The sequence below is a fragment of the Amblyomma mixtum genome, chromosome 10 (assembly GCF_055824585.1).
Source record: "Amblyomma mixtum isolate Tamu chromosome 10, ASM5582458v1, whole genome shotgun sequence".
In the NCBI taxonomy this organism is placed as follows: Eukaryota; Metazoa; Arthropoda; class Arachnida; order Ixodida; family Ixodidae; genus Amblyomma; species Amblyomma mixtum.
Genome location: NC_143021.1, coordinates 69,237,141 through 69,264,695, shown reverse-complemented (window position 1 = coordinate 69,264,695; position 27,555 = coordinate 69,237,141). Strand labels below are relative to the sequence as shown.

General features: G+C 48.0%; 2 protein-coding genes across 17 annotated transcripts in view; one reads left to right on the top strand and one right to left on the bottom strand.

Annotated features, from left to right (window-relative positions):
* LOC149326047 (uncharacterized) overlaps nucleotides 1-27,555 on the top strand; it is a 264,379-nt gene that overhangs the window by 10,548 nt on the left and 226,276 nt on the right. For 14 of the 16 annotated variants that reach the window (XR_016286187.1, XR_016286186.1, XR_016286188.1 and 11 more), the window contains 4 exons: nucleotides 9,287-9,344; nucleotides 11,075-11,171; nucleotides 17,286-17,402; nucleotides 26,985-27,248. Coding sequence is in view for 13 of the 16 variants with exons in the window: in XM_089562993.1 (XP_089419119.1) it covers nucleotides 9,287-9,344; nucleotides 11,075-11,171; nucleotides 17,286-17,402; nucleotides 26,985-27,248 (536 nt within the window). In the remaining 3 variants the exon portion in view is untranslated. Of the gene's footprint in view, nucleotides 1-9,286; nucleotides 9,345-11,074; nucleotides 11,172-17,285; nucleotides 17,403-26,984; nucleotides 27,249-27,555 lie in introns of those variants that run through there. The other 2 variants (XM_089562999.1, XM_089563005.1) reach the window with 2 other exon arrangements.
* Nucleotides 3,195-4,382, bottom strand: LOC149326050 (uncharacterized). The gene has a single exon (XM_089563883.1). The coding sequence runs from the start codon at nucleotides 4,243-4,245 to the stop codon at nucleotides 3,394-3,396; it is 852 nt and encodes a 283-aa protein (XP_089420009.1). The 5' UTR covers nucleotides 4,246-4,382; the 3' UTR covers nucleotides 3,195-3,393.

The following is a 27,555-nucleotide window of genomic DNA, read 5'->3' as shown; positions in this document are numbered from 1 at the left end:
TTTGAAAATGTTCAAATGTATCTGTGCCATCTGTTCTCACTGCATGAAACATGGCAGAACAGAAGGATACTTTGCTCTTTGAAACTCCGACATTGTTTCACATACTTAAAAGAACTGAAAACAATAACAGGCACTGCTTGTAATGACCTATACAACATTGTCGTGTGACTCAACAGTTCTGAGGGATGTCAGTTACTGCCTGAAATGCTTTCGGGTTGGCTTGTGGATGACATATTATAGAAAACTTTGCGCAGAATAGCACAAGACGGAGGGAGAAACACGTACACATACACGAGCACAATGTGTTTGTGTACATGTGTTTTGCGCTCGTGTGTGTGTACGTGTTTCTCCCTTCCGTCTTGTGCTATTCTGTGCAAAGCTTTCTTTAATATGTCGCTACACCAACTGGCCCAATGTTCTGCTCTACTTGTGGATGACACTTCACTTCACTTCACTTCACTTCACTTTATTCACCTTAAAGACCCCCTTCAGGGGGTATTACATAAGGGGTGGGTTAATATATTCAACAATAATAAATACATGTCATTGCACTATGATACAAGTGGTTACAGCGGATAAGAATGAAGATGGGCACGTGATGGCGGCAACATCGGCGGGGAGGGCATTCCAGTCCACAATGGTGCGGGGAAAAAAGGAACCTGAAAAAGTTGCAGTGTGCGATAGAGGCCGGGCGATCTGAAACGGGTGTGCAGTGCGGTGAGATATGCGGGTCGGATGAGAAATGTAAGGTGTTTGATTCAGAGTGCTATGGAAAAATTTGTGGAGCAAACACATGCAGGCGATGCGACGGCGAGTTTCAAGGCTTTCGAGACCGGAATTATTCTTTAGAGATGAAACGCTGATTGTATATGAATATGCAGAATGAACGAAGCGAATGGCGCGGTTTTGAACAGATTCGAGGGCATTTGTTAGGTATATTTGGTGTGGATTCCAGATGGGACTGGCGTACTCGAGTTTAGGTCTAATAAGGGTTTTGTAAGCTAGAAGTTTCACGTGTTGTGGTGCATGACGAAGATGACGTTTTAGGAATCCTAGAGATCTGTTAGCAGATGATATGATTGTAGTAATGTGTGTTCGCCAAGAAAGATCGCTACAGAGTGTTACACCGAGGTACTTGAACGATTGGACGCTTTCTATAGATGAGTTGGCAGCTGTATAGGGGAAAATAAGGGGGTTGCGTTGACGGTGAAATGAGACGAGTTTGCATTTTTTAGCGTTTAGTGTCATTAGCCAGAGGTCACACCATTCATGGACGCGGTTGAGGTCATTTTGAAGAACCACTTGATCAGAAATGTTAGTAACGGTACGATAAATTACACAGTCCTCGGCGAATATGTGGATGTTACACGATACTTGTGGCGCCAGATCATTAATATATATTAAGAATAAAAGCGGGCCGAGCACAGATCCCTGCGGAACGCCGGATGTTATAGGGAGAGTGCTTGAGTTATGATTGTTAATAGAAACAAACTGAGAACGGTTAGCTAGGAATTCTTTAATCCAGTCTAGAATATTAGGGTGAAAATTTAAAAAGGATAGTTTAAGTAATAGGCGTTGGTGTGGTACCTTGTCAAAAGCCTTCGCGAAATCTAAAAATAATGCATCGGTCTGTAGGTTACAGTCAAGATTAGCATGCAGATCGAAAGTGAAGATTGCCAATTGGGTCTCGCAGGAGTGTCCCCTACGAAACCCGTGCTGAGCTGGATGAAAAAAGTTGTTAGAATCGAGGAAGTTTATGACATGGGAATAGATGACATGTTCCATGATTTTGCAAGGCACACTGGTTAAGGAGATGGGGCGGTAATTCAGTGGAGAGTCCTTTAGACCTGATTTGTGGACCGGAATGACCCTCCCAACCTTCCAGTCATCCGGTAGCATTCCTGCTGAAAGCGATTGCGAATACAATAAGGAAAGGTATATAGCTGAAATGTGTTTGGTGTTTTTCAGTATTTTGGAGTTGATTTCGTCCACTCCAGCAGCTGATGAAAGTTTTATTCTGTCAATATGGTTAGTTATGCCTTGCACTGTGATGTCAAGGGGTGGCATTGTTGGTAGTCTTACAGTAGGCGGAGTGGGTAGTGATGAGTTTGTTTCGTCTGTGAAGACGGTAGCAAAAGCACGGTTAAATATTTCAGCACCTTCATCATCATTGGCTTCCTCACCCGCGGCGTTTCTAATGGGTGTGTTGCATGTTGCTTGGGGGTTTATTATTTCCCAAAACCTCTTGGGGTTATTGGTTAGGATTTTTGGCAGATCTTTTTGAAAAAAGGCACGTTTGGCGGATCGAACTGCAGCATAATATGTTTCTTCAGCTGTATAGTAGCGTTCCCATGCGTCGGCACTTCGATCCCATTTCGCAGTATTATAAAGTCGTTTTTTTTTCCTTTCTAATCTTTTAAGATCGTGTGAGAACCACGGTTTTTGGCGGTTTGCACGAAAGCTGATACAGGGAATGAATTTGTGTGATAGTTTGTTGATCTTGTTTTTGAAGACTGACCAGTTATCAATGAGAGTCCGGTGATGGAATACTGATTGAAAACAAGGCAGAAAAGCTTCTAGTGCGCTGTTGATTGCTTCGTAGTTTCCTTTGTCGTATAAGCGGATGGTTTTCGTGAACGTTTGGCGGGAAGTGGGGGAAAACGTGAACGTGGCATGAATAACCTTATGATCACTGACTTCGCGCAGGTATGTAATTGATGATAAGCTTTCAGGGTCGTTGGTGAGTATTAAATCTAGGATGTTTGAAGATTCGTGCGTAACGCGAGTCGGTTCGAGCACCATTTGCCTCAAGTTAAAATTTAAACAAACATTTACAAAATCTCTAGCTTCAGAGTTACCTGCTGTTAGTGGGCCTACATTTTGCCAATCTATACTCGGGAAGTTAAAGTCTCCAAAGAGAACAACTTGTGCAGTGGGGTATTCCTTTGTAATTTGGTCTAGGGAATCGTTTAGTTTAGGAGCGAATAACGGGTTGGTGTTAGGGGCCCTGTAGCACACGCCAAGCAGAACGGTTTCCGGTGAAGCGCTGCATTTTATCCATAATATTTCTAGATCTGAAGTTATGTTAACAAGGGAACACGAAATTTGGTTGTTAATAGCAATAAGAACACCTCCTCCGCGTTTGCCCTGACGATCTTTACGATAAACGGTAAAATTCGGTAAGTCATCTAAAACTTCATTATCACTGACGTTGCTTGATAGCCACGTTTCCGTTAGGATTAATATGTTGCTGCCAGAAGATAAAAGGAGATTAGACAAGGCCTCGCGCTTTGGAAGGAAACTGCGTGCATTAGTGTAGATTATAGAAAAGGAAAGATTAACTCGACAGTTAGTCGGCGGCTGCTTGCGCGCTTTCCGACGGCGAAAAGATTCCTATGGGATTTCTTTGACTGTCTGCGTAGCTTGGTCAAAAACATACCGTTTCGGCCCCATGTGCAGCGTTTTGTAACGGAGGGAAAATGGTGCAGACTTGGTCCTAGCAAAGGCCACAAGGTGTTTTCGTGCGTTTCGAACGGGTAGAGAAAAATCTTCGCCAATGCTGAAACCAGTGTCTTTAAGCTTAGTGCCTTTCGAGAGTATGATCTCTTTTGTTTTGTATGATGACAGCTTCACTATTATTGGCCTTTTGCGGTCATTGGTGTGGCGGCCGAGGCGGTGTGCGCGCTCTATTTCTTTAGGTTCTATCACTACGTTGAGGGTGTCAAGGCAGTGTTGAATGATTGTTTTTTCTGATTGGTCATAAGACTCTTTTTCATTTGGGTCCGGAAGGCCGTAGAATACCAGGTTGTCTCTTCTCGAGCGATTCTCGAGATCGTCCAGACGCGTGTTCAAATCAAAAAGCTGCTCTGTCGTACTATCAGCGTTTGCTTGAAGTGTTTGCACTTCGTCTCGAAGGGTGGTAAGGCACTCGCATTGGGTTTCGAGGTCAGCAATCCGTTTGCTTAGGGCAGATATTGATTTATCAGTTGCTACCAGTTGACTTTTAAGGCCCTGCACTTCAGTGATAAGTTGTAACTGTCCGGAAGACAGCTTTTGTAATTCAGTCATAATATCATCAAGATTAAGTGGTCCCGGATTCGTTTCAACGTCGCCCGACAGTAGTAGTAGAGCGCGAACGACATTTACACATTCAACAGCAAGTTCAAGGCAACACTGCGGGCTCGGCAGCTGTACCAGGCAATAGTTGCTAGTTTTCTTAGCGAAAAGGGAATCACCCACCTGCATAGCGAAGGTAAGCGGATTAGCGGCCCGTGCAGTGGCACAGCCGCAGAGCCCACAGTGTGCCGAAGGTGGGTGTCGCTCTTTTATAGATGACGTGTATGATGCTGTCGGTGACGATGGTGACGCCGATGCAGCCTCGTTGGTCCAGCTTGTCATTTTGGTCTGTCAATTTCTTTGTGTAGTTGATGAGAAGAATTCGGAGAAACTTCTCAGAAATCGAATGTGCCAAGCGTTTGGGGTGACTTGTGTCAACACCTCCTGGGAAGCATAGGAGGGGTGAATCTTCTAGATGTGGTTCAACGATTGGCTTCGAGTATCTTTGATTGTGGGAAATCCTTGACCGCCTTTTCAAAAAACGGCGAAATCGTTTCCGGGAGAGCTGTAAACTCCGGATAGTGAAGTTCACCATTCTCTTGCGTACGCAGAAGTTTGTGCTGCTAGTGTTGTTCGTAGTCACAAGATCGCTGATAAGCTTGGCAGTACAGCCACCTACATACACCAAGCCTGGATAAGCAAGCGGAGCTGGAAGGTGCGCTCTTGAACCACTTCTTGGGGAACAGATGCGGCCGTTTCTTCCTCACCTTGTACTGCTTTTGATGGCAGGGCTTTTTTCTTCACAGTGTGGTCCAAAGTTGCTGTAACGGTGCTTGCGTCCAGCGCGTCGTTACTTCCGCACATAAAGCGCAGTTTTCTGAACAATGCCTCGATAGGGTCACTGTTGAATTTCCTAGTCAAAACGCAGTTGACGCCTCTTCTCAGTAGGAATTGGGTTACCTCCACTGTGGACTTTGTGCTAAAAAGTAGGGCACTGGCTGTGTCCTCTTCAAGTTCCGAACACCAGTGGCAATGGATCTTCGTCACGTAGCTGCAAAACTCATTTTGTAGCCACTTCCTTTGTATGTCGTGTCCTGAATGTCAAACCATTTCATCATCACTTTCATCAAGTTGATCGTAGATGTTGCGTCCTTGAAAGCAGAGAGAACTGAGCTGACTCGCGAGTTCTGCTGGAGATGTTCCAGCGCAGTTGTGACTTGCGGCGAAAACACCTGCAAGGCGTGTAGCATGTTAATTTTGTCAAGGTTTGACGGATACACGTTTTCTTGTCAGATTTGTGGCCAACTTTATTGTCGTTTCCTTCTGGTGCTCTTACAGTTTCTGCATAAATGTACCACTGATGACACCAGTGCCGTCTGTGTTCCAAAAATTGGCTGTGGACATTCTTGAAAACATGAAAAAGATCGAAGCTTGAAAAAATTGCTTGTTTGCCATCCTGAGGATGTTTCAGTACAGTTGACAAGGAACCGTTCCCCATGAGCTTAAACATTGTTCTGTTTGCTTAGGAGTTAACGGTGACCACAAAGCTGCATTCCTCAGCTGCAGAGACGATGTCCATGCATACAAGCCTCTCCCGCTGAGCTGCTTTGTGAAGAACGTGGGATCTTGTACAAGCTGGCCACTCTGTGGAGGATGAAACATTGGACTCGATTAGCGTGTGTTTCGTTCTGCGTACACCGTTTTCTGACTTGTCTTCATCCCAAGTATTGCGTCGGACTTCTGATCATATATGCACTTATTGCTGCTTCATCGATTATTAGTGAAGCCATGTGCTGTCTGACAAGGGAAGTCTCGTGAATAAGCCTTGTCGCTACTCATTCTAGAAGAAGTTGAGCTAGGGCCGGACAGTGTTACCTTGCTCCTGTCCCGATCTTTTTTCGCGCTGGTTTCTTCCAAACTGATGTAGCTCTCTGATTACTTCTTCGGGATAATAGCCTCTCCCTTCTCGGTGTCTGGAGCAATGTTTTTCAGGGAGGAGGAGTAGTGCTTGTCATCACGATATGATGAGATCACCTTTCTCTTGCGCTTCACGTTGCTGCTGTGCTTTTGAGCAATGGGAGCGGTAGTGGACGAAGCCTGGCTGTCCTTAACGGGTGTCGACTCGCTTGCTGCGCATCCTTGTTGGCATGCATTCTGCTTGGTTTCACCTTTGGGCGTCACCACATTATCCTAGTCTTCTGGCTCTGCCTTCCCAGAAGAAGCAGTGTCTGACTTCCTGCGTGCTTTCTTTGCAACAGGTGCCAAGGTAAGAAGGATACCCTTCAAATACAGGTCACCAGGAACCAGTTTCCTTATTGTATGGTCACTGACGTAGTCACTCGCCAAGAAGTGCTTGCTGCATACTCTAGTCTAAGGTGATTTTCCATTAATGACGAGACTTTTCCGAGAAATGTTTTTTGCCATTTGGTGCAGAGTTCTTGTTCAACTGGAAACTGGTGAAACGACTTACAATACGGCACACAACAGTGCACCATAGCCACAATATTGATATGCACAGCTTCATTTCACAAGTTTGTGAGACCATGAAAAGTCGATGCAGAAAGAAACGTGGCCTTGTGACAGGCAAGATGTGCAAAGGTTGAGGCACCACAAGCTAAATGCAGTGACGAAACCAACACGTGAAAAAATGGGCCCGGCTGGTCAAAATTGGCTCCGCCTGTGTTGGGGGAAGGGTTGGCAACGTCTTCTCACGGAGATCAGCGGTGGTGCAGAAAAAAAATGCTTTGTTCTCTCGGTGCCTGCTCAAGCTGTAAGGAGAGAGCCCACACCCGTTTTGGGGGCACAAATCGGGTGCAGCCTGCCTATTCTCCGAAAAATGTTTCCTGCAGGCTTTTGCTCTGCCTTCCAAGCTATTGCTTCACAGGGAAAATGCACCCTCCCCGAACTAATGCTCCTACAACACTGCAGCTGCGTGCGTTGATGAGTGGGCTGTGAAAACACTGAAACATTCTCCCATACTGCGCGAAACATAATACAGCAGTCACTGCCACTACTTTTCGCTACAAGGGCAAAAAAACATTTCTCATGGCGTGCTTTCGTGTCTTCTGCTACGTCGACATTCAGTGTGTTTCTCGCGCGATGGCACCACACCCTCCCACAAAATGTGGGTAGCCAGTGTCTTTAGGTCTGAATGATTTTCTGGTAATCCTGGACAACAACAAAGGGTGTTCCCACATATTGTCACCGACAAACGCAGCAGGAAGCACAGCCGTTTTCTAGGACGAGGCTCGCCGAACCGCCGAGCTCATGCAGAACTAAGAAGGCCACGCGCTGGGAGGCAAGAGTGTCAGCAGTGTGGCAGTATGAATGTCCAAAGTCCCTTCAATGCTTTGGCCACTGACAGTAGTAACACATAAGTGCCCGGTTAGCGGCCACATTAGGTTCTTGGATTTTGGTCTGTAGTTCAGCTCTGAGTATGTGTGCTGGTCCTGTGAGTCAAGGGGGGCAACAAACCAGTCCTTCCATATGCTTCGGCTCACTCTATAATTTAGTAAAAAGAGCCATGGCTAAGTCTTGCTTCATCAGTGCTCTTGAAAAATAGGGTAAACACCAACATGAAGATGCTCATCAGAGCCAAGCGCACTGTCTTGAGGAATCTGGTTACCCAGCACACATTGCTGCAGCAGAAAGCATGTGCTTAAAAAATAAACCGAACCTAGCGCAAGGGGCTATCAGAGGAAGGATACTTTACCTGGATGCTTTGTCACACAACATGAAAAAAGAGCAAAACGCTGAGGCAGCATATGAATATCAAGCATTAGCAGTATGGAAGAAATGTTGTGTCATTGGCAATCTTTGCTATATCCAGTACAAATTTTTCGTTATATCTTTTTGATGCCAACGTAGTGCAAGATGACAAATCGTTTGACACCACTTGGAATGCTCTGCATCAGTTAGTTTGGCCGTAATGGACGTCCTAAGTTTCAAGAAGTCACGGTTTGGGGAGCCAAAGGTTGTCGGTGCGAGTCCCTGTAATATGCTATGCTCTGATTCGACTAGTAATCTTATGATCCGTAATGCGCTGAATCGTTTGATACCACTCCGAACATTCTACACCTATTACGTGGTCCACAATCTGTGTACCAATGGTACCACCCACCAGTCTCACTTGAACTCCTCACACTGGATTATATAGAGGGGAACGAAGGTGTACTGGTATATGCTGTGTGACCGATTAGGTCACTTGGTATTGGTATGGTGCCGCTTTGTTGCCACCATTTTAGACGAATGACCTTGTGTTTCTTACTAACGCGGCTTTGGGTAATGTGAGTATTACTCACGTTGAGAGTTGATGCTGTCTTTTTGGCCCTAAAGAAATGGCACCAGTTGTGTAGAGTGGTTAACTCTGACACCACTAGCTCAGTGCACGACTGCTTGACAAAACGCTGTCCGCATCTTGTAAACTGCCCCAAAATTGTTCGGCCAGACGGGGAGGTGTCTGGATACAGGAACACAAAAGTGAGAGAGAGATGTGGACGGGAGGGCTGGGAGGTTAACCAGGTGATGCCCAGTGGCTACCCTACACTTGGGGAGGGGAACAAAGGGGAAAAAAGGAAAAAGAGCGGCAATTAAAGGAGTTTTTCAAGTGTCCATCGACCACTTTGTCAAGGGGACAGAGGGCGTGCACTAAAAACTTAAATGTTTATAGACGGAAATACAACCCAGAGTCCTTTAAGAGTTTCAGGAGCACCTTCACCGCTTTCCTTTGTGAGGAAGGTTGTGTCCAAGGCCCCAGAACGTTGGACTCTGTTAGAGGATGCGAGTCCAAGTGGTACAGAGTAGCAGCCAGGAAACCGCGCTCTTGCTCAAAACGAGGGCAGTCACAGAGGAGGTGCCCGATCGTTTCATCGCAACCGCACTGCTCACACGCTGGAGAGTCTGCCATTGCAATGAGATTGGAATATGTAGTACTTCCAAAGTACAGGAACACACAAGAAGTGTCAAGGGTATCAACTCCTACATGGTTGCCAGTGCACCACAAATGACAGTGGAGGGAACATGCCTATGAGCCAGTTGGAGGTGGTAGTTGGCGCCCGTGTCTTTTTCTGGACTTGTCCATGTTGCTAGTGTGCTCTAGTCCCTAAGTACCCTCAAGGCTGATATCTCACATTGCATGTGCCATTGGTGAACTGCACTTTCCACGTCCCATGAAGGTCATTGTGTGTGTGTTTTTTTTTCCACTTCCCTACTCCCCTGCACACGTGTCCAGGCAAAGCAGCAGAGGCAGCCCAACCAGCAGCCACATTACCTCATCCAGTTGGTGAAGTGTAAGAGGCACATTTTCACTCTCCAGTTGCATTGTTCTGTGCGAGATATAATGGCTTGCTGCAGGCAGTGTTGAGTGGCATTGCATAGCAGTTGAATGTATAGATGTTCGTCACTTGTGCTGAGTGCAGCATACGTGGTGTGAAATTGTTAGCACTAGACATCATTTTCCACTCCTGTTGTTCGTGGCTCAGTGGTTACGGCGCTCGGCTGCTGACCCGAAAGACAATAATACAATAGTACATCTTTATTTCAAGAAAACAACATAACTGCACGAAATAGGAATGTAATTGTTTTTTGTTCAAGCCTTCTGTGTGTCCTCCATATTTGTTTAGTATTGTAGGGAGGTTATGGGTAAGTGACTGATATTTATAAAATGTATGAAAATGAGGAACTGCCCACATGTCAACATTTCTTGTTTGCACGCTAATATTTCGTTGCTCTAAGGATCCCAAGGACGTTAAAAGGTTAGTAACTTCAGGGGAGGAAAAGTAGATTGACTGTAATAGGCGAAATTCATACAGCTTGTCTACACTTATGATACTGAATGATTCAAATGCACCCTTTGTAGTTTCCATGGGCTCAATATTTGCTATGTAATGGATGATTTTTTTCTGTAAAACCAGGAGTTTGTTTAAATTGGTTTTTGTGGTTGTGCACCAAACTGGACTACAGTATCTTAAATGGGAGTTAAACAAAGCATGATATACTTGAAGTTTTATCTTGGGTGGAAGTACTGTACGACAGCGCGATATAACTCCTGTAATCGAGGAAAGTTATTTACAAGATGCGGGTTCGATCCCGGCCGCGGCGGCTAGAATTTCTTTGGAGGAGAAATTCTAGAGGCCCATGTACTGTGCGATGTCAGTGCACGTTAAAGAACCCCAGGTGGTCGAAATTTCCGGAGCCCTCCACTACGGCGTCTCTCATAGCCTGAGTCGCTTTGGGACGTTAAACCCCATAAACACTATAAACACACAGTTATTTACGAAGGTAATCAATGTGAGCATCCCAGGTTAGATGCGAGGAGAAATGTACACCTAATATTTTATGGTTGTCAGCGATTTCAATTTCTTGGTGCTCATAGGTTATAGTGTGATTTATTTCAACCAATTTGTTTTTAGCATGGAATATAATAGCTTTAGTTTTAGTGCAATTGATTTGAAGTCTGTTTAACTTGGACCATGTAGATAGCTTAGCTAAAAATTCATTACATTGCATAATTAAACCATCAGCATTAGGGCCGGAATTAAGAATAGTACTATCATCAGCATATACCACTAGTTTTACTGTATTACCAATACAGTAAAACAGGAAAGAATACAGTAAAGTAATACAGTAAAGACGAGGGTTCGATCCCGGCCGTGGCGGTTGCATCTTGATAGAGGCTAAATGGTAGAGGCCCATGCAGTGTGCAATGTCAGTGCATGTTAAAAGAACCCCAGGTGGTCGAAATTTTTGGCGTTCCTCATAGCCTGAATCTCTTTGGGACATTAAACCCCTATAGACCATAAATCACCGCATTGTGGCAGTGCCACTAGGCGATAAAAAAAGGCCTTTGTGAAACTGCCTGCGTTCTGCATTATAACTGTGCTTCTCAAGTTGGCGTGCGTGCTTTTAGAAGTCACAGTGGTCAGAGCTGGTGAAATCAATTGGATGACATTATGACTGCCTTTTTTATGCATACAAATGGCAGAGCTTGGCTGTGGATTGCTTTTGTTTTCCTGTGCAGGATGCCCCAGTGGGATGGGGCCACTTCTTTTCAGCCCGCACAGCATCCGGCCACACTGCTGGACCCACAGCAGCGACAGCAGCAAAACAGTTCGCAGGTATGCAACAGTGTCTGGTGCTCTCTGTCCACGTTGAAGGTGAATGCTTCCACCGGAGAGCTCTGGCTGGGGGGAATTTTTATTAGATGTTTATTTGTTTTGGGGGGTTATTGCCATTGGGGTGCACCCTGACAGGTTAAATGAAATGAGTGGCAGTGGTTGAATGTTCAGCTTGTGTAAACCTTTCACTGACTTTGCTTGCAGGGGAAGGGTGAAGCAACCATAGTTGCCAATCAACTTCTTGGATTCCAGTTGTTGAGTCATAGGAATGCGTACCTGTTTACGACCTATATTCCAGATTGAGTGGAGCTGTTGCCCGAAGTATGCAAACTCCACAGTTAAGCCGAGGTGGACTTTCTTTTGTTGTCTTGCCTCCTTTTCTTTGCGTAACCAGTGTCCTTTTCACTGGTCTTCACGCAAAAAGTGAAAGCAGTAGCCATAGCATAGACCTCAACTCCACACACACTTGCGCCGCGCGTCAGCCAGAACCAGTCTGCGCATGCGCGCGACGTCACGCGAGCAGCGCGATCTCCGACGCTCCGATCGCGCCGCACGCGAGCACAGAGTGAGCGAGTGTCGATGGCGCTGCGGGTTTTGCAATACAGCATCACAGTGAAAAGGCGTGCTTAATTATTTGTGTACCAAATACATTCCACACGTTTTAAAATCATTTCATTACGCGAATTACTACCTCTCACCACTCTTGGCGGTCGAACTGCTTCTAGCAACATCAATCCAGATGCGAGTGGTGCGAGCCAGTTCCCGGAGAATGGAGACGGCGCGGCGCTCAACGCGCCAGCGCGTGGCGCGACGCCTCAGAAGTGGGATTGGAGTTGGGCCTTAACATAAATTGTGACGGTTCCATCGTTTTCGTTCATACTATGCAAGTCTTTGTTATAAATGGGGCCATTATAAGCGGGCTCAACTGAAGAAAACGCTGAAAGTACCATAAACACCTCATTTTATTTGCATTTTCTTCTTTCAAATGATGCATTAGACATTAAACTACATGGTTCACCACGTGGTATTCACTCACTACTGCTGAATAACTTGAAATTGAATTTCAGCTTGGTAATGTTCTAGTTTCGGCTTTGTAAGTCATATTGGGTGCTGGTAGTGCTGCGTCTAGGCAGCAGTGGAACGCCAACACAGAGAAGATGCGACAGCACACCAAGACGGCCAGGGTGGAACGTCCAGTTTCTTCTTCTTCAGAAGCGAACAGCGTGGCGCACCATCTGTGTGCCGAACAGCCGCCGAGCGTCTATTGTTGTAGACGCGGCATTACCCTCCCTCTCGGAAAGTGCATCGGCCCGATGCTTTAACAAGAAAATAAGGAGAAAAAAAAGACTGAGTAACGTGCAGCACTGAGCCACTAAATGTGGGCGCAACATGAACAATCTCTGTGTCTCTACTGACGGCGAGTAGTCTGGGAAACCTCATCTGGAAGAACTTCATAGGTTATGTCGCTTAGCTGACGGAGAACTCTGTAGGAGCCCAAATACTGCTTTAGAAGTTTTTCTATAGACAGTGGCTCTGAAGGGGGGTCCAGACCCACACTTTGTCGTCCAGGGTGAACATCATCAGTCTGTGGCGGCGGTTGTAACGTCGGCTTTCATGGTCTTGTTGGTTCAGGATGCGCACTCTCGCAAGTTGTTGAGCTTCTTCTGCACCAACGTCTGGGTCGCGGCCATCATGGGGCAGCATTGCTTCCAACATTCTCGACACGCGGCCGTACAACAGACAGAAGGGCGTCCTCCACGTGGTTTGCTGTTGAGCCGAGTTATACGCGAAAGTAATATATGGCAGGATATCGTCCCAAGATCGATGCTGAACGTCAGTGTACATGGAAAGTGTGTCGACGAGAGTTTTGTTGAGGCGCTCGGTCAGGCCATTCGTCTGGGGATGGTAGGCGGCTGTTTTCCTGTGAGCAGTGCCACTCAGCCGCATGAGGGATTCCAAGAGTTTGGCAGGGAAAGCGGGGCCTCTCTCCGTGGTAATTAGTGCCGGAGCGCCATGTCTCAGGACGATGTGTTCCACGAAAAATTTCGCAGCCTTGGCTGCTGTGCCACACTGGAGGGCCTTGGTTTCAGCGTAGCGTGTAAGGTTATCAGCGGCGATGATAAACCACTGGTTTCCCGGAGATGAAGTTGGAAAAGGGCTGAGAAGGTCCATGCCAACTTGCTCAAACGGGAGTCTGGGCACTTGTACGAGATGTAAAAGTCCAGCTATCTTGACAAGGGGCTGTTTTTCGTTGTTCACAATTGCGGCACGTGTGTACATAGTGTCTCACAGTTGCCGCAAGCTTAGGCCAGTAATAGCTCTTTTTGATCCAAGCCAGAGTGCGGGCGTAGCCGAGGTGACTGGCGGTGGGCTCGTCGTGACACGCCTGCAAGATTTCTTCACGGAGATTCGCTGGAACAATCAGGAGTAGTCGCTTCCGGTTGGAGAAAAGTTGGCTTTGTACAGCACGTTGTTGCACATACAAAAGGAGGACTGTGTTCTTGCGAAGGGCTGGGGAGCCGCCGTGGTACGTGCTTCCAAAAAGTCGATGAGAGGTTTCAGCGCCGGGTCCTCACGTTGCTGACTGGAAATAGTCGCTGCGTCTTCGATGAGAGGAAAGTCCGGTTCGTCGTCATCGCGCGCAACCTCGACTGGATGTCTGGTTAAGCAGTTGGCATCGTTATGCTGGCGCCCTGATTTATACGCGATGGACATGTCGAACTCCTGAAGATGTAAGCTCCAACGCGCAAGGCGGCCAAAGGGATCCCGTAAGTTCGTCAACCAGCAGAGAGAGTGGTGGTCGGTTACGACTTGAAAATGTCGGCCGTACAGGTAAGGTCGAAATTTCATTACAGCCCATACCACTGGAAGGCATTCTTTTTCGGTTGTGGAATAATTATACCCCTGTCAAGCGGGCAAGTTAAGTGCACTTACGGGGAGTGCGCTTTGGCATCCCGAGTGACACTTTGGGCTACGCGGTGCTAAACGGGAAAGCAAAGTGCACTCAGTAAAAAAATAATTGCGACAAAAAATGAGCGGAATTTCTGAACAGGCCGATGGAAAAGAAAAAAGACTCATAATATTTGATTGCTTAACGTGATAGCGCAAATAAAACGAGACTCAACAGTTTTTAACGAAAAAAAAAATGAAAATAGCAGAAAAGCCAAGACCAGCCAAGACTATCCAGAATTTCGACAACAAACAAGATGGCGGCGGGCAGCGATGTTGCATCTGATCACGTTTACTTGCTTTGTTGCTTCGCTTGTAGCTATAACCAACGAATTTTTTTCTGAAAACAGTGTTATAACACGTAAAATAAAGTTGTAAGTATTTTTATGCATTATAAATTTTGTACGATTGGAACCGCTGGCGTCGAGGCTACGCACTCGGCCAGCAAAGTGTGGTCCGTGAATGCACTCCTAGCGGAGTGCACTTTCCCGCGAGTGACACTCCACTTGCGTCGTTTAGATGTGGCAAAGTGTACTTACAGCGAAGTACACTCTCCGTAAGTGCACTTAACTTGCCCGCTTGACAGGGGTATTACATTCAGCACAAGACAGAGTGCGGTTGGCGTATGCTATCACGTGCTCAGCGCCGTCCTGCCACTGGACGAGTAGAGCACCGAGGCCCACATTGCTGGTATCTGTGTGGACCAGAGTGTCTGCACAAGAATTGAAATGACGAAGGACAGGCGTGGTTTGAATGAACCGCTGGTAATACTTGCAAAGGCCCAAAAAAACGCCGGACCGTTTTCTTGTCCGAAGGAGTGGGAAAGTTGGCGACGGCAGCTGTTTTAGCAGGATCCGGCCGGACTCCACGATGGCTGACGACATGGCCCAGGAAAAGGAGCTCCTCATAACCAAAGTGGCATTTCTTGGGCTTCAACGTCAGGCCGGCAGATCGTATAGCCTGTAGCACGGTCAAGAGGCGCTGGAGGTGTTCTTCGAACGTTGGCGAAAATACAACAACGTCGTCCAGGTGTACCAAGCACGTCTGCCATTTCAGGCCCGACAAAATAGCGCCCATCATTCTCTGATATGTTCCCGGAGCCGAACACAAACCGAAAGGAAGGACCTTGAACTCATAAAGGCCATCTGGCATCACGAACGCTGTCATCTCGCGATCACGCTCGTCAACTTCGATCTGCCAGTAACCACTCTTTAAGTACAGCGAAGAAAAGTAGCGCGCGTGCCGCAGCCGGTCAAGGGAGTTGTCAATGCGTGGTAACGGGTGGCGCACGAGCTGCGTGCCGAACAGCCGACGAGCGGCTATTATTGTAGACGTGGCAATATGATGTCTATGATGTGTTGGGAGTGTTTAGGCCCACTCCCAACACACACACAAAAGAGACTCCAATATACCGTATTCACTCTCATAATAGGCCCACTTTTTTTTCCGAAAAATCGAGCTCAAAGTTCGAGGTGCACCCATTACACAGGGTAAAATGTCCGGAAATTTTTCGACTAGCAAAATGAAACATACCGCATAAATGCACCTGTGTTCGGGCCGCACCATGTTTTCCCGAAGGAAATATTTACAAAAGAAGATCCGTGTGAGGGCCGCACCCAAACTTTCCACGACCGAAACGAGAATTGCCTTTGAAATGCACGTGCCATGGCCTCCGCGATCAGCTTCAGCTGCGAGCAACGGGCGTTTGACCGCGGAGGCCACACACGCGCACATGAGCTTCCAGGTGCCGCCCATGCATGGCGCTCGGGACCAAACTCATCATCATCATCAACAACTTTTTCCTCCGCCGTTAGCTTTCGCTATCCGTATCAGCATCAGCAGCTCCAGTTTTGTGTGGCTGTCAAAGGCCTGGGATCTCTGGTAGCATGTTAATTGATTGTAGTTGTGGCTTTCGTGTGCTGCCGCGGAGCGTTGCTATTTTAGCTTGACAGGCTGCATGGCTGGGAGTGTGCTCTCGAACACGGCAAGCGTGCGGTGGGCAGGGAATTCGACGTGGCCGAGAAGTGCGGCAGTTGCGATTATTGCAGCGTGCCTAAATTTTCTTATGTGGCTCCTATCGCCAAGGTTTTCGGGGGCCTCAGTCGGGAAGGTTTCCGGCTGGAGATGAAGCTTTCCAAACAGACGCTTAAAGTGAGCATCCCTGAAAACTGTGTGGAGCTGTTCCACGCGATGTCGTTGTACGTGCTGTGGGTCCGCAGCAGCTGCGACGGCAGCAGCACTAGTGAGGACTAGTAGTCAATTGAGCAAAAGATTGGGGGGTTGGGGGGGGGGTGAGGTGTCGGCTTGCAATCGTGTAAATGCAGTATTGATCACAGTGCCAAGTTCGGGGTGCGCCTATTATGCGCGGAGATAAAGTAGTCTGATTTTTTGTGGCCAAACTGGGGGTGGGCCTATTATGAGAGTAAATGCGGGAATCATTGGTAAATAGTTTTAATTCACTACAACACTTAGGCCAGCCTGCTTCAAAAGCTGAAATTACAACAAGTGTCGTATCAATGGTTTACTGATGAAACCAGAACAGCATCAAGAAATTTTAAATTATTTAGCAATTGTAGGCAAATGCGATGTGGTGGACTACATACTCTTAACGGGTCATAAAAAAAAAAAAGCATGCAACTAAAATTACGTGTTTGGGGTCCTTTAGAGAGCAACTGCCCACCTCCTGGTCGAAAATATTTTTTGCCTCTCTGGCCACAAATAATGCTGCAAAGACTCATTATTAGCCAGCTGCCTGGCCATGCTCCTCTCCTTCCGTTCCCTCCTCTCCCTTCCTCCTCCGTTGTTAGCCGGAGGCGTGGTGTGTCTGGTGGAGTGCGTCACGTGGCCCCGCCTTGAAGAAAAGGATTCTTTTCTTCTACCCTGTCTGTTTAGTGGTGGCCCCACACCTTGAGTCTCAAGGGGATGGTGCTTGGCGCCACCCTTAGCCCCCATACCGAAGCTGTAATCCAATGAGACTTCGGTTGCGCTTAAAGGGAACTTTTTTTTTCTACATTGCAGATTAAGTGACAGTTACATGAGAGAGTGACCAGTCTGACATCTTAAACAGGCACTTTAAAACCGACTTAAACTGCGGCAGCAGGGAGGAGAATTTGGGTGCATCACAAAGAAATGTGGTATGCCTACAGAGCACTGTTTTGCATGCAGGAGGGCTGGCCATCAGCTGTGACGGCCAATGGCGGCAGCACTGCTGGTTCTGCAGTCGTCCACTACGGGGGCCCAGCACAGGGGGACAGCAGCTACTGGAACTGGAGTGCCCATCAGGTGGGTACTTCACAGTTTGCATAGTTTGTTGCCCTGTCCAGTTTTTGTTGTTTATAAGAATTGATCGTTGACGTTTTTTGTGGCTCCGTTCAGCAGCAAAAGACCTACTTATCACACTGTCCGAAAAAGCCACGAAATTGAAAAGGCAAAAATTTTAGCCTCCAATAATTCAGACTTGCACAGTATATCAGACTCCACACTTATCGGACAGCACACTAATTTGATGTGTATTGTATGTGGGATGACATGCAGAAAAGCAAGTGCGGAACACTGTTGGTAAATTAACATTAAATGCTTTTGCTGCTTTCTCGGCAACCTCCCGCAACTGCCAGAAACCATCACCATAGTCAACCTGACTACACCCGGTGTACAACAAATGTCCTTTCCATAATTATCCAATTACCCGGTCTTGTGCCAGCTCCAGCCGCCTTGTATCTATAAACCTCCTAAACTCATCCGCCCAACAAATAATTTGCCGCCGTGAGAGAAATACTGTGGGCTATGAAGCGTAGTCTAATTGTAGCAGCAAGTGAAGGCCGCGGGGGTTCTTGGCGGAGGACTGCCCTCACGTTCCTCAGGACTTATCGCACTTTGTCAATAAGAAATCGGGCAGACGGAGAAAAATTACTTGAACTTACTCCCCAATATGCCAGAAGATGTGGTCATTAGTCATGTGCACTTCTGAAGCTCCTCATGACTGAAGGTCACCATACGTCGCATACACATGTAGTGATTTGAGCAAGGGGGCGGCTTGCCTGAATGTGTACATATACTGCCTGCAATAAACCTTCTTGTTCAGGCCCATGTGGGGGGTCGCAGTAGCCAACGCCGCATCACTCGGCAGCGCAGAGCTACACAGACGGATGGCTGTGCTGCCTTCAGCACGTCGCTGACGAATGAGTGAGCTGGGACGCTGTGGGAACTATGCTGCGCCCACAGTACGAAGGGTCCGACAAGAAGATGGGGAAATGATAAGAACCCACAAACGGTTGAAGCAAGCGACCCATGGGCGTTGGCCTTCGTAACTAGGCCTAGCGACTAGTGCCAAATTGGCATTGCAACCGGCAATACGCACTCTGCGGTGGCTTGTGTATAATGGTATGCATTTTGCCTGTCATGAATGGCAGTTGTTGATGGTTTTACAATATAAAAGTCAGGGTTGCAATGCGTTTTGTGTTGGTACGCTGACTTGGCTTCGAAGTGTGCTATCGTTTTCTTCCACACTTGCTGTCTCCTTATGCCTCCTACGCTTTTCGCTGCTACCTCTTCTCGTTGTCAGAATGAAAGACTCAGGATAGCTGAGTTCCGTGAACTGGGACTAGTGTTCGAAGTTGGCGGCAGATTACGTTCAAGAACAGTACGAATTAGAAACCACGCAGTGTGCCAACTCGCGGAGAATATCAGCCTCGCGGTTTATGATGCTCCTTTTAGCTTGAATTTCGTTTGTTTGAATAAAACTATGCAGGGGGCAGGGCAAGGTTATAGGGACTAAAAGGAGCCATTGAAGCCTTGCACATCGTATCCTGAAAAGTGCATTAGCGAGGCCTGTACAAGAAAGAGCTTCACTTTCTTGGCTTGGTGTAGTGTAAGATGACTGCGTTGGGTGTAGTGCTTGCTGTGGAAGGAAAGGGGCATCGCTCCAATAAATTAGTTGTTAGTTCTGCGCTACCTTGGAGTTTTAATTAGGTTCCACTGTGCGCCTTATAAGGCAGCTGGGGCATTGGTAGCGGGTGCGAATGAGGTCCGAAAATCCGAGCAGTCAGCTGTGGTGCATCCGAAATTTCAGGCGCTCTAATACACTGGGCCATGTGGCGGAGCCATGAAAAAGTCTAAATAAACAAGCATGTCCGAGAAATCGGGTCGGAATCATCGTTGCCATCGAAGTGACCTACAAAGACCGCTTTGAAAACGAGACTGCCACCGCTGTGTCTCAGACGATGTCACTCGTGGTGTGGGGCAGATGGGGAGGTGCTTTCAGAGGCTTCTTCCCATGGGTTACCTCTTGGTCTTCGCGAGCATTGTTGCTCATGCACATGTTCATTAGTGGCGTGACCTGTGGCTGCGTCGCATTGTCTGCAATCATGGCGCGAGTTGATACATGAAGAAAGTATGACTGTTGCTCAGGTATTGAAACTTACAAGTGTGTCACAAAGTGTGTGCATGCCTTGTCTTCCTTTTTTCTTTTCCGACCGAGGTTGTATGCGGGCATGTCGCGACGCAGCGGTGATGATTTTGCCTCCCCCCGCGTGGGCGGTTGACCCCTCGCGACGCTGGGGGGTCAAGGCTACGCCGCCCCCTCCCCAGGATTGCACGAGGTGGGGACGGGAAGCGGCCGCCTGAAGGCCTTCCCGATCTAGGCATCGCTCCTTGTTAGGACCGCACCTTTCCGCCGCGGTGGCTCAGTGGTTATGGTGCTCGGCTGCTGACCCGAAAGACGCGGGTTCGATCCCGGCCGCGGCGGCTAGAATTTCTTTGGAGGAGAAATTCTAGAGGCCCGTGTGCTGTGCGATGTCAGTGCACAGCACAGGTGGTCGAAATTTCCGGAGCCCTCCACTACGGCGTCTCTCATAGCCTTAGTCGCTTTGGGACGTTAAACCCCATAAACCAAACCAAACCTTTCCCTCGCATCCCCTTCAGTTTCCTCGCGTCTCTTGCCCCCCCGTTTTCAACATCTGCGAATCGTTGGCGCACTGTGCCTGGAAGATTTGTTTGTTGCTTTTTGTTTGTTTGTTGGTTTGCCGCGGGAAAACCGTGAGCGAGTTAGTTGGCTTGGAGATTTCGGTGCGTGTGGACGTGTGTGAGGTCAGCCAGGGAAGTGGTCGGCAAGCGAGCTAAGGCGGGTGTCTGACGCGTAGAGCGTGGCGACGGCTGCCCCGAAGACGCGTGGCCCAAGTTTGCCCGTATCCGCCACCCCCCATCAGTCCGGCGCGCCTCCGCAGCCCGACGCTCCCTGCGACTGGACTACGCAGCTAAGCCACAGTTTCTCACCACTCCTTTGTACTCTTTTTTTTTTTTTGTTCTGTCGCTGTTCTCGTCCTATTCTTTTGTACATTGATTTAATCATGTAACGTTGCAGTATAGCTCTCGCCTTTGTTTTCCTTTTCCTGTTAATAGTTGTTTGGGTTCTTTTCTTGCTGGGCTAGTTGGTAATTCATTGTAAAAGTAAAGGCGCCAAAAAACCACACACACACACACACACACACAAGACAAGAGAACGGGACAGAGCGCCACTCACAACTAGTTTATTTTTCACACCACAGATACATATATAGACAACGCCAGCGCCTGCGCAAAGAACAAAATTACGCATCAATGCGATAACAACTGCTCAAAAAACTTTCTTTCCGCCTGATAGAGAGATATGGAAGTTTTGCTAACACATGCACTGCCTTTTTTACAGATATAAAACGCTTCAATCAGTTCTCGGGCTTTAATGTTGCTGCTTCTGGCAAGAATCCGCACAGATGAAAAGCATGGCTCACAAGAGCGTGAAGGGCAAGATCTTATATGCTTCGGCAAATTTGGGCCCTCTTTATTTTGTTCAACGTTTCGTTCATGTTCCCTGAGGCAGTGCGTGTGTGAGCGAAACTTCCATATCTCTCTATCAGGCGGAAAGAAAGTTTTTTGAGCAGTCGTTATCGCATTGATGCGTAATTTTGTTCTTTGCGCAGGCGCTGGCGTTGTCTATATATGTATCTGTGGTGTGAAAAATAAACTAGTTGTGAGTGGCGCTCTGTCCCGTTCTCTTGTCTTGTGTGTGTGTGTGTGTGTGGTTTTTTGGCGCCTTTACTTTTACAATTCGTTTCTGTGTTTATTCGTGTCGCGTCTCTGTATTGCCGCTACTTTGTTGAGCTTTGTGTTGTAACTTTCTGTTGTTATCGGTTGCCCAAGTAAAGGGGTTCGGTAAAGAACTTGCCTACGCCCCATGCCTCCGGTCAGCAGCTAATCAGGCGTGGCCCCTATCGCCTGGTCAGCAGTTGAACCTCATCTTCCGCACGCGGGGTGGAGAGGTTTGTCGCTCCTCCCCCTCCGAACTTACGGAGAGTGCAGTGGTGGGCAGGTTGTCCCGGTCAATTACAATTTCGGCGCCAACCAAACATCTAGCCGCCCACGATATCGTGACAAAGTGGAACATGGCAAGCAGTGAAATTAGCGATCTTTAAAGTGGGTTTTTTGCAGAAAAGTGACTTTTTTGCAGTTCATGGGCTTTTTGGGCTGTTTCATTAATTGCACCATTTTCTGGGTCCTGCCAGGTCCTACAAATTGGTCTGCGACTTTAGATATTCCTATAAAGTGCATGAAGGTTCCTTAATAGAGTACAAAATATCGCGCAAGTTCAAAGTATTGGAGTCTGAAAAATCTGTTGGCTACTGTAAACTGTTGTCTAAGTGCATAGTGAAAGTTATGATGTCTGAGGTGGCATAATTTTTGTCTGACTTATTAACTGACATTGTCGGGCCATTTCATTTGTGAAAAAATGTCTAGCTGCTACCAAACCATTAAGTTACCCTATGTACCAGTGAACTTCTCTCCCTGTCAACTAGCATAAAAAATTACATAAAGCATTACAAGAACCTTGTTAAGGTGTACCTCGCGAGACAACGGAAAAAGTAGCATAATACCGCTTTCCTAAAATACCACTTAATACCACTTAATACTATCACTTAAGACAGACAGAAGCTTTTATCCACTTTGGACTACAAAACGCCGTTATATCTCCTACCGAGACAGCCGCGCAGCTGCTAGTGCAACCTCAAAGGCTTTACTAGCATCGTGTGGAGTGTTTAACAAGGCTCTCTCTCACTCCACACTCCACATGTTAGCAGAAGGTCCTTCTTACGGGTTTCCTCCCACGTTCGATATTCTGTAGTATGTTGTCTAGTTTCTCCTTGATGGTGAACACTCGGAGCTTTGCCACGACGCGAGGCGTGCTGGGGAGTGATGTCACTTAGGAAGCGTGCCATCCATGCAGATATCCTGGCAGTACCACAACCGACAATGGCGGCTACATTGATGATGATGATGATGGATTATGGCGCTAGGGCATCTGTGGCATCTAACTCCACAGACAGGACAGAACTGGCAGAGCTGTCGAAGTTATTAAATAAGCGCAAGGTAGCCGACATAAGAAAGTTTTAACGTGGAGAAAATCGAGCATGCTCTAAGGAATGGATGTAGCCTAAAATCAGTGAGGAGAAAACTGGGCATAGGTAGAAACCAGATGTATGCGCTAAAAGACAAACAGGGCAATGCCATCGGCAATATGGATAAGATAGTTGAATTAGCCGAAGAGTTCTACACAAATCTATACAGTAGCGAATGTAGTCACCAAGTTACTGAGGGAGGCAGTCGAGCACAGCAATGGGACATCCCGCCAGTAACGAAGGAGGAAGTAAAGAAAGCCTTAGGAGCAATGCAAAGAGGGAAAGCAGCTGGTAAGGATCAGGTAACAGCAGATTTGCTGAAGGACGGAGGAGAGATTGTGCTACAAAAACTAGCCACCCTGTATACGCAATGCCTTGTGACCTCGAGAGTACCAGATGCTTGGAAGAACGCTAACATTATCTTAATTCATAAGAAAGGAGACGTCAAGGACTTGAAGAATTACAGACCGATCAGCTTATTGTCCGTTGCCTACAAGGTATTTACTAAGGTAATCGCTAATAGAGTCGGGAAAACCTTGGACTTTAGTCAACCAAATGATCAGGCTGGCTTTCGTAAAGGATACTCGGCAATAGACCACGTTCACACTATCAATCAGGTGATAGAGAAATGCGCAGAATATAACCAACCCCTATATATAGCCTTCATTGATTACGAGAAAGCATTCGACTCAGTGCAAACCTCAGCTGTCATGCAGGCATTGCGGAATCAGGGTGTGGAAGAGTGCTATGTGAAAATATTGGAAGATATTTATAACGATTGCACAGCTGCTATAGTTCTCCATAAAGTCAGCAATAAAATTCCAATACGGAAAGGTGTCAGGCAGGGAGACACGATCTCGCCAATGCTCTTCACTGCCTGCTTACAGGAGGTATTCCGGGGACTGGAATGGGAACAGTTGGGGATAAGAGTTAATGGAGAATACCTGAGTAATTTGCGATTCGCTGATGACATTGCCTTGCTAAGCCACTCAGGACAAGAACTGCAAAGCATGATCAATCAGCTAGACAGGCCGAGTAGAACGGTGGGGCTAAGAATTAACATGCAGAAAACCTAAGTAATGTTCAATAGCCTTGCAAGGGAACAGCAGTTCGCAATTGGTAGCGAGGTGCTGGAGGTAGTAAGAGAATATGTCTACTTAGGGCAGGTAGTGACCGCAGATCCGGATCATGAGAGGGAAATAACTAGAAGAATAAGAATAGGGTGGAGCGCGTATGGCAGGTTCTCTCAGATCATGAATGGTAGCTTACCAATATCCCTGAAGAGAAAAGTGTACAACAGCTGTATCTTACCGGTACTCACCTATGGGGCAGAAACGTGGAGGCTAACAAAGAGGGTTCAGCTTAAGTAAAGAACAACGCAGCAAGCTATGGAAAGGAAACTGATAGGTGTAACGTTAAGAGATCGGAAGAGGGCGGAGTGGGTGAGGGAACAAACACGGGTTAATGACATCTTAGTTGAAATCAAGAGGAAGAAATGGGCTTGGGCAGGGCATGTAATGCGAAGGCAAGATAACCGCTGGTCCTTAAGGGTAACAGAGTGGATTCCAAGAGAAAGCAAACGTAGCAGGGGACGGCAGAAAGTTAGGTGGGCGGATGAGATTAAGAAGTTTGCGGGGATACAGTGGCGGCAACTGGCAAAGGACAGGGTTAATTGGAGAGACATGGGAGAGGCCTTTGCCCTGCAGTGGGTGTTGTCAGGCTGATGATGATGATGATGCATCTGTGGCCAAAGAGTGCCTTGGCACAAGGTTTTTTTTTTTCTACTCAAGGTTCGGCCAAAGACCCATTTCCCAAGCATTTCACCCTGAATAAGCCGAGCACCAGATCAGGGGAAAGCTTGTGCCCATTGTGTCACTGCTGGGTGCCCTGCGGCACTGGGGATCAAACCCCGCACCTCCTGCGTGCGAGGCGGGTGCTCAGACCACTAGGCTGCCTCTGCGGTACCTGAACTCGTCTTTTTATCGCGGAGATCTACACGTTCCGAGCATTCTTAGAAAGTTTGAATTATTCTCCTGTGTGGCCAATTTCCCTAATTTAAATTGCATTAAACGTCCTGGCTCCCGCCTTTTTTTGAACTCACCATTGACGGTAGGAGGAGTCAACCAACCTTTCAGCCAGTCCCGTGGCGGCTTGCCGCTTTGCCATCGGCAGAGTGACACGTAGCGATCAACGAAAGCAAAGAGTCCCCACATATTTTTATCCCCGTGGGCCTAATTTGTGGTCTCTGCCTGGATCTGTTTATTCATGGAAACGTAAAAAACAAAATAAAAGCCTGAAAGGCGCTCCACGGGTTAGTTGACTCCTCCTACCGTCAGCGGTGAGTTCAAAAAAAGGCGGGAGCTGGGACATATTTAAATTAAGGAAATAGGCCGCACAGGACAGTAATCGAAGTTTCAAAGAATGCTCGGAATGTGTAGATCGGATTCCCCGTGGTAAAAAGACAGGTTCTGGTTTGGTTTGGTTTATGGGGTTTAACGTCCCAAAGCGACTAAGGCTATGAGAGACGCCGTAGTGGAGGGCTCCGGAAATTTCAACCACCTGGGGTTCTTTAACGTGCACTGACATCGCACAGTACACGGGCCTCTAGAATTTCTCCTCCAAAGAAATAACACCGCCGCGGCCGGGATCGAACCCGCGTCTTTCGGGTCAGCAGCTGAGCACCATAACCACTGAGCCACCGCGGCGGCGAAAAAAAAAAAAAAAAGACAGGTTCTGGTTTCTCTTTAGTGCACCTTGTGGGGGCGCACTCGTCCCCTGTGGTTCGCTTTCCCGCAATGCACCCTCAACTCTTTCCCTGTGGTTAACTTCCTCGCAATGCACCCTCCTTAGTTATGTTACTTTAACTAACAGGGGAGGGCGCTGGCGTTGCAGCGACATGAGCGCCATGGATGGCGTGTTTGCTGTGCATGCGGGGGGTAGAGGCTGGCCTCTTCTGCTTGGGGCCGGGGAAGTATGCGGAAGTTCACACGAGCCGCTCCGCTCTTTGCTGGCTGGCACGAAGCCTCGTGGGGAGGAATGCTCCCCCACATCTCGTCCTGCCTGGCCTTGGAGCTTTCCTCTGCCCTAGCATGGGCGAACATTCGCTCGTAACCGTGCTGGTGAGTCGGACGTCTTCGATTCCTCAGCGTATTTTGTTGCTAGCTGGCGTTGTTATAGCAATACATGCCTTGTTTGTGTCAGCCAGTGTGTTGTTCCTTCATTCCCTCAGAGCAAGGCCCGCCGTGGTCAGCGTGGGCTCGGTAACGTACACGATCATGGGGTGGTGTCCGCGCAGTTTTGAACTGTGTCAGTTTTGAACTGTGTAAGCGAGGAGAACGTATTTATCTCCCCAATTAAAACCCCACATCTGAGATATGGGGTCACTCTGTGTCCAGCCGGCCTGGAAGGCGAGCTTGCGTGCTGGCTACACGCAGGCGTTTACTCGTACGCGGCTCGTGTCCCCAACCCGTGGTGCAGAGTTGCAGCCATGGCAGGTTCGGACGAAATAGGCAACGGCAGAGTACGCTAGGAAGCAGTTTATTAACCTAGCGCAAGGCAAAGCACACTGCGGAAGAATGTTCTATCTGATAAAATAGAGGTACAGCAGCTCACCATGTCGTTGTTGACCGGCGTTGGGTCGTCCGGGAGTCGTGGGCAGGATGGGGTCCATTGGGGGCAGCTTGCAGGAGCACCGCGGCAAGCGAGTGTTCCCGCTGCGAGCTCTTCCCTTTCACCCCTTGGACATTCCTCGCTCGGCGCAACCGGTTGCGTCCAAGGCAAGGCATTCACCCCTTCCCCAAGACGTCATGTCAGAGTTGGGGACTAGAAGAGTGGCCTTCTCTGCTCATGCCCGGCACTCGTGTCGTGACTCCGGCGCGGGGGCGATGTATCGGACAACCTTTGAGGAAATGGAAACTTTGCTGTGAGTAACCTGAACTGCGAAGCTGAGTCTCGTGACAGTGAGCGCATCTGCAGAGCTTGGAGTTGGACTGCTGTGACAGCGGTGTTGGAGCAGTGGATGGCCCCAGCCGCCAGAGACAGGAGCGGAGATGAATTCTGTGAGGGTAGCTGCAAGTTGCACGGGCTGCACCATAATGCCACAACCTGCATCTTTGTGATGCTTGGCATAGGATGCTTTACGAGATACCCCTTTGACCTCATACGTGACGTTCGTGATAGGCAGCATAAGCGTGCGTGAGGTTTAATGGAAGCGGGGATTTCATCTTAATCAATACTACTGCTTGCGTGAGCAAGGTGTTGCTGTGATTGCAATTACTGCTTTCATATCACCACTTGTTTTATACCCTAAAGGTACTTTTGGGCATTACATAGGGGGGGGGGGGGTCAATTGTACAGAATTGATCACAGTAAGCGTTTGCTTTTCTGGCACCTGTAAAGGAAGTCCAGAGATGTGTGCAAGAGGAATCTGACCTCGCAGGAGCCAGGGGCTGGCGGTGATACATCTTCCGCCCCCCCCATGCAGTCCTGGGACAGCTGGGGTGCTCAGGCGTGGACCCAGCCGCCTGACCCACCGGCCGGCACCAATGAGGCCGCAGTGCCCCCCCATCCCACTCCTCAGTTTGGCGTGGTGGCTGAAGGTGGACCTCAGGAAGGGTGGGTGGCACCCCACTGGGCTGGTGACACCAACCAGTGGCCCTCCAGCCCAGAGCAGCTGCAGTTTGTCACCGCTCAGGCGCAATGGGTGAGTGCTGGAACCATTCGGCCACGCGATATTTCACTAGGCATTATTTTGGAGACTCCCCTTCCTCCTCCAGAACAGTGCTTGATGTGTGCCACTGCAGCAAAGGTTATTAAGAGTACCATGCGAGGTGCGATCGTCCTGGGTCAGGTCAGCATAGTGAATGACCTGCGCGACTGCTAGAGAGCCCCTTCTCTCACTGGAAGTGTAATGGGGATGGCACTCGATAATAACAAAGCCGAAACTGTGGCCGAAGGTTGTTTTGACCCTATGTGGAAATTTGACGTGCTAAAATCTGGAGAAAAAACCC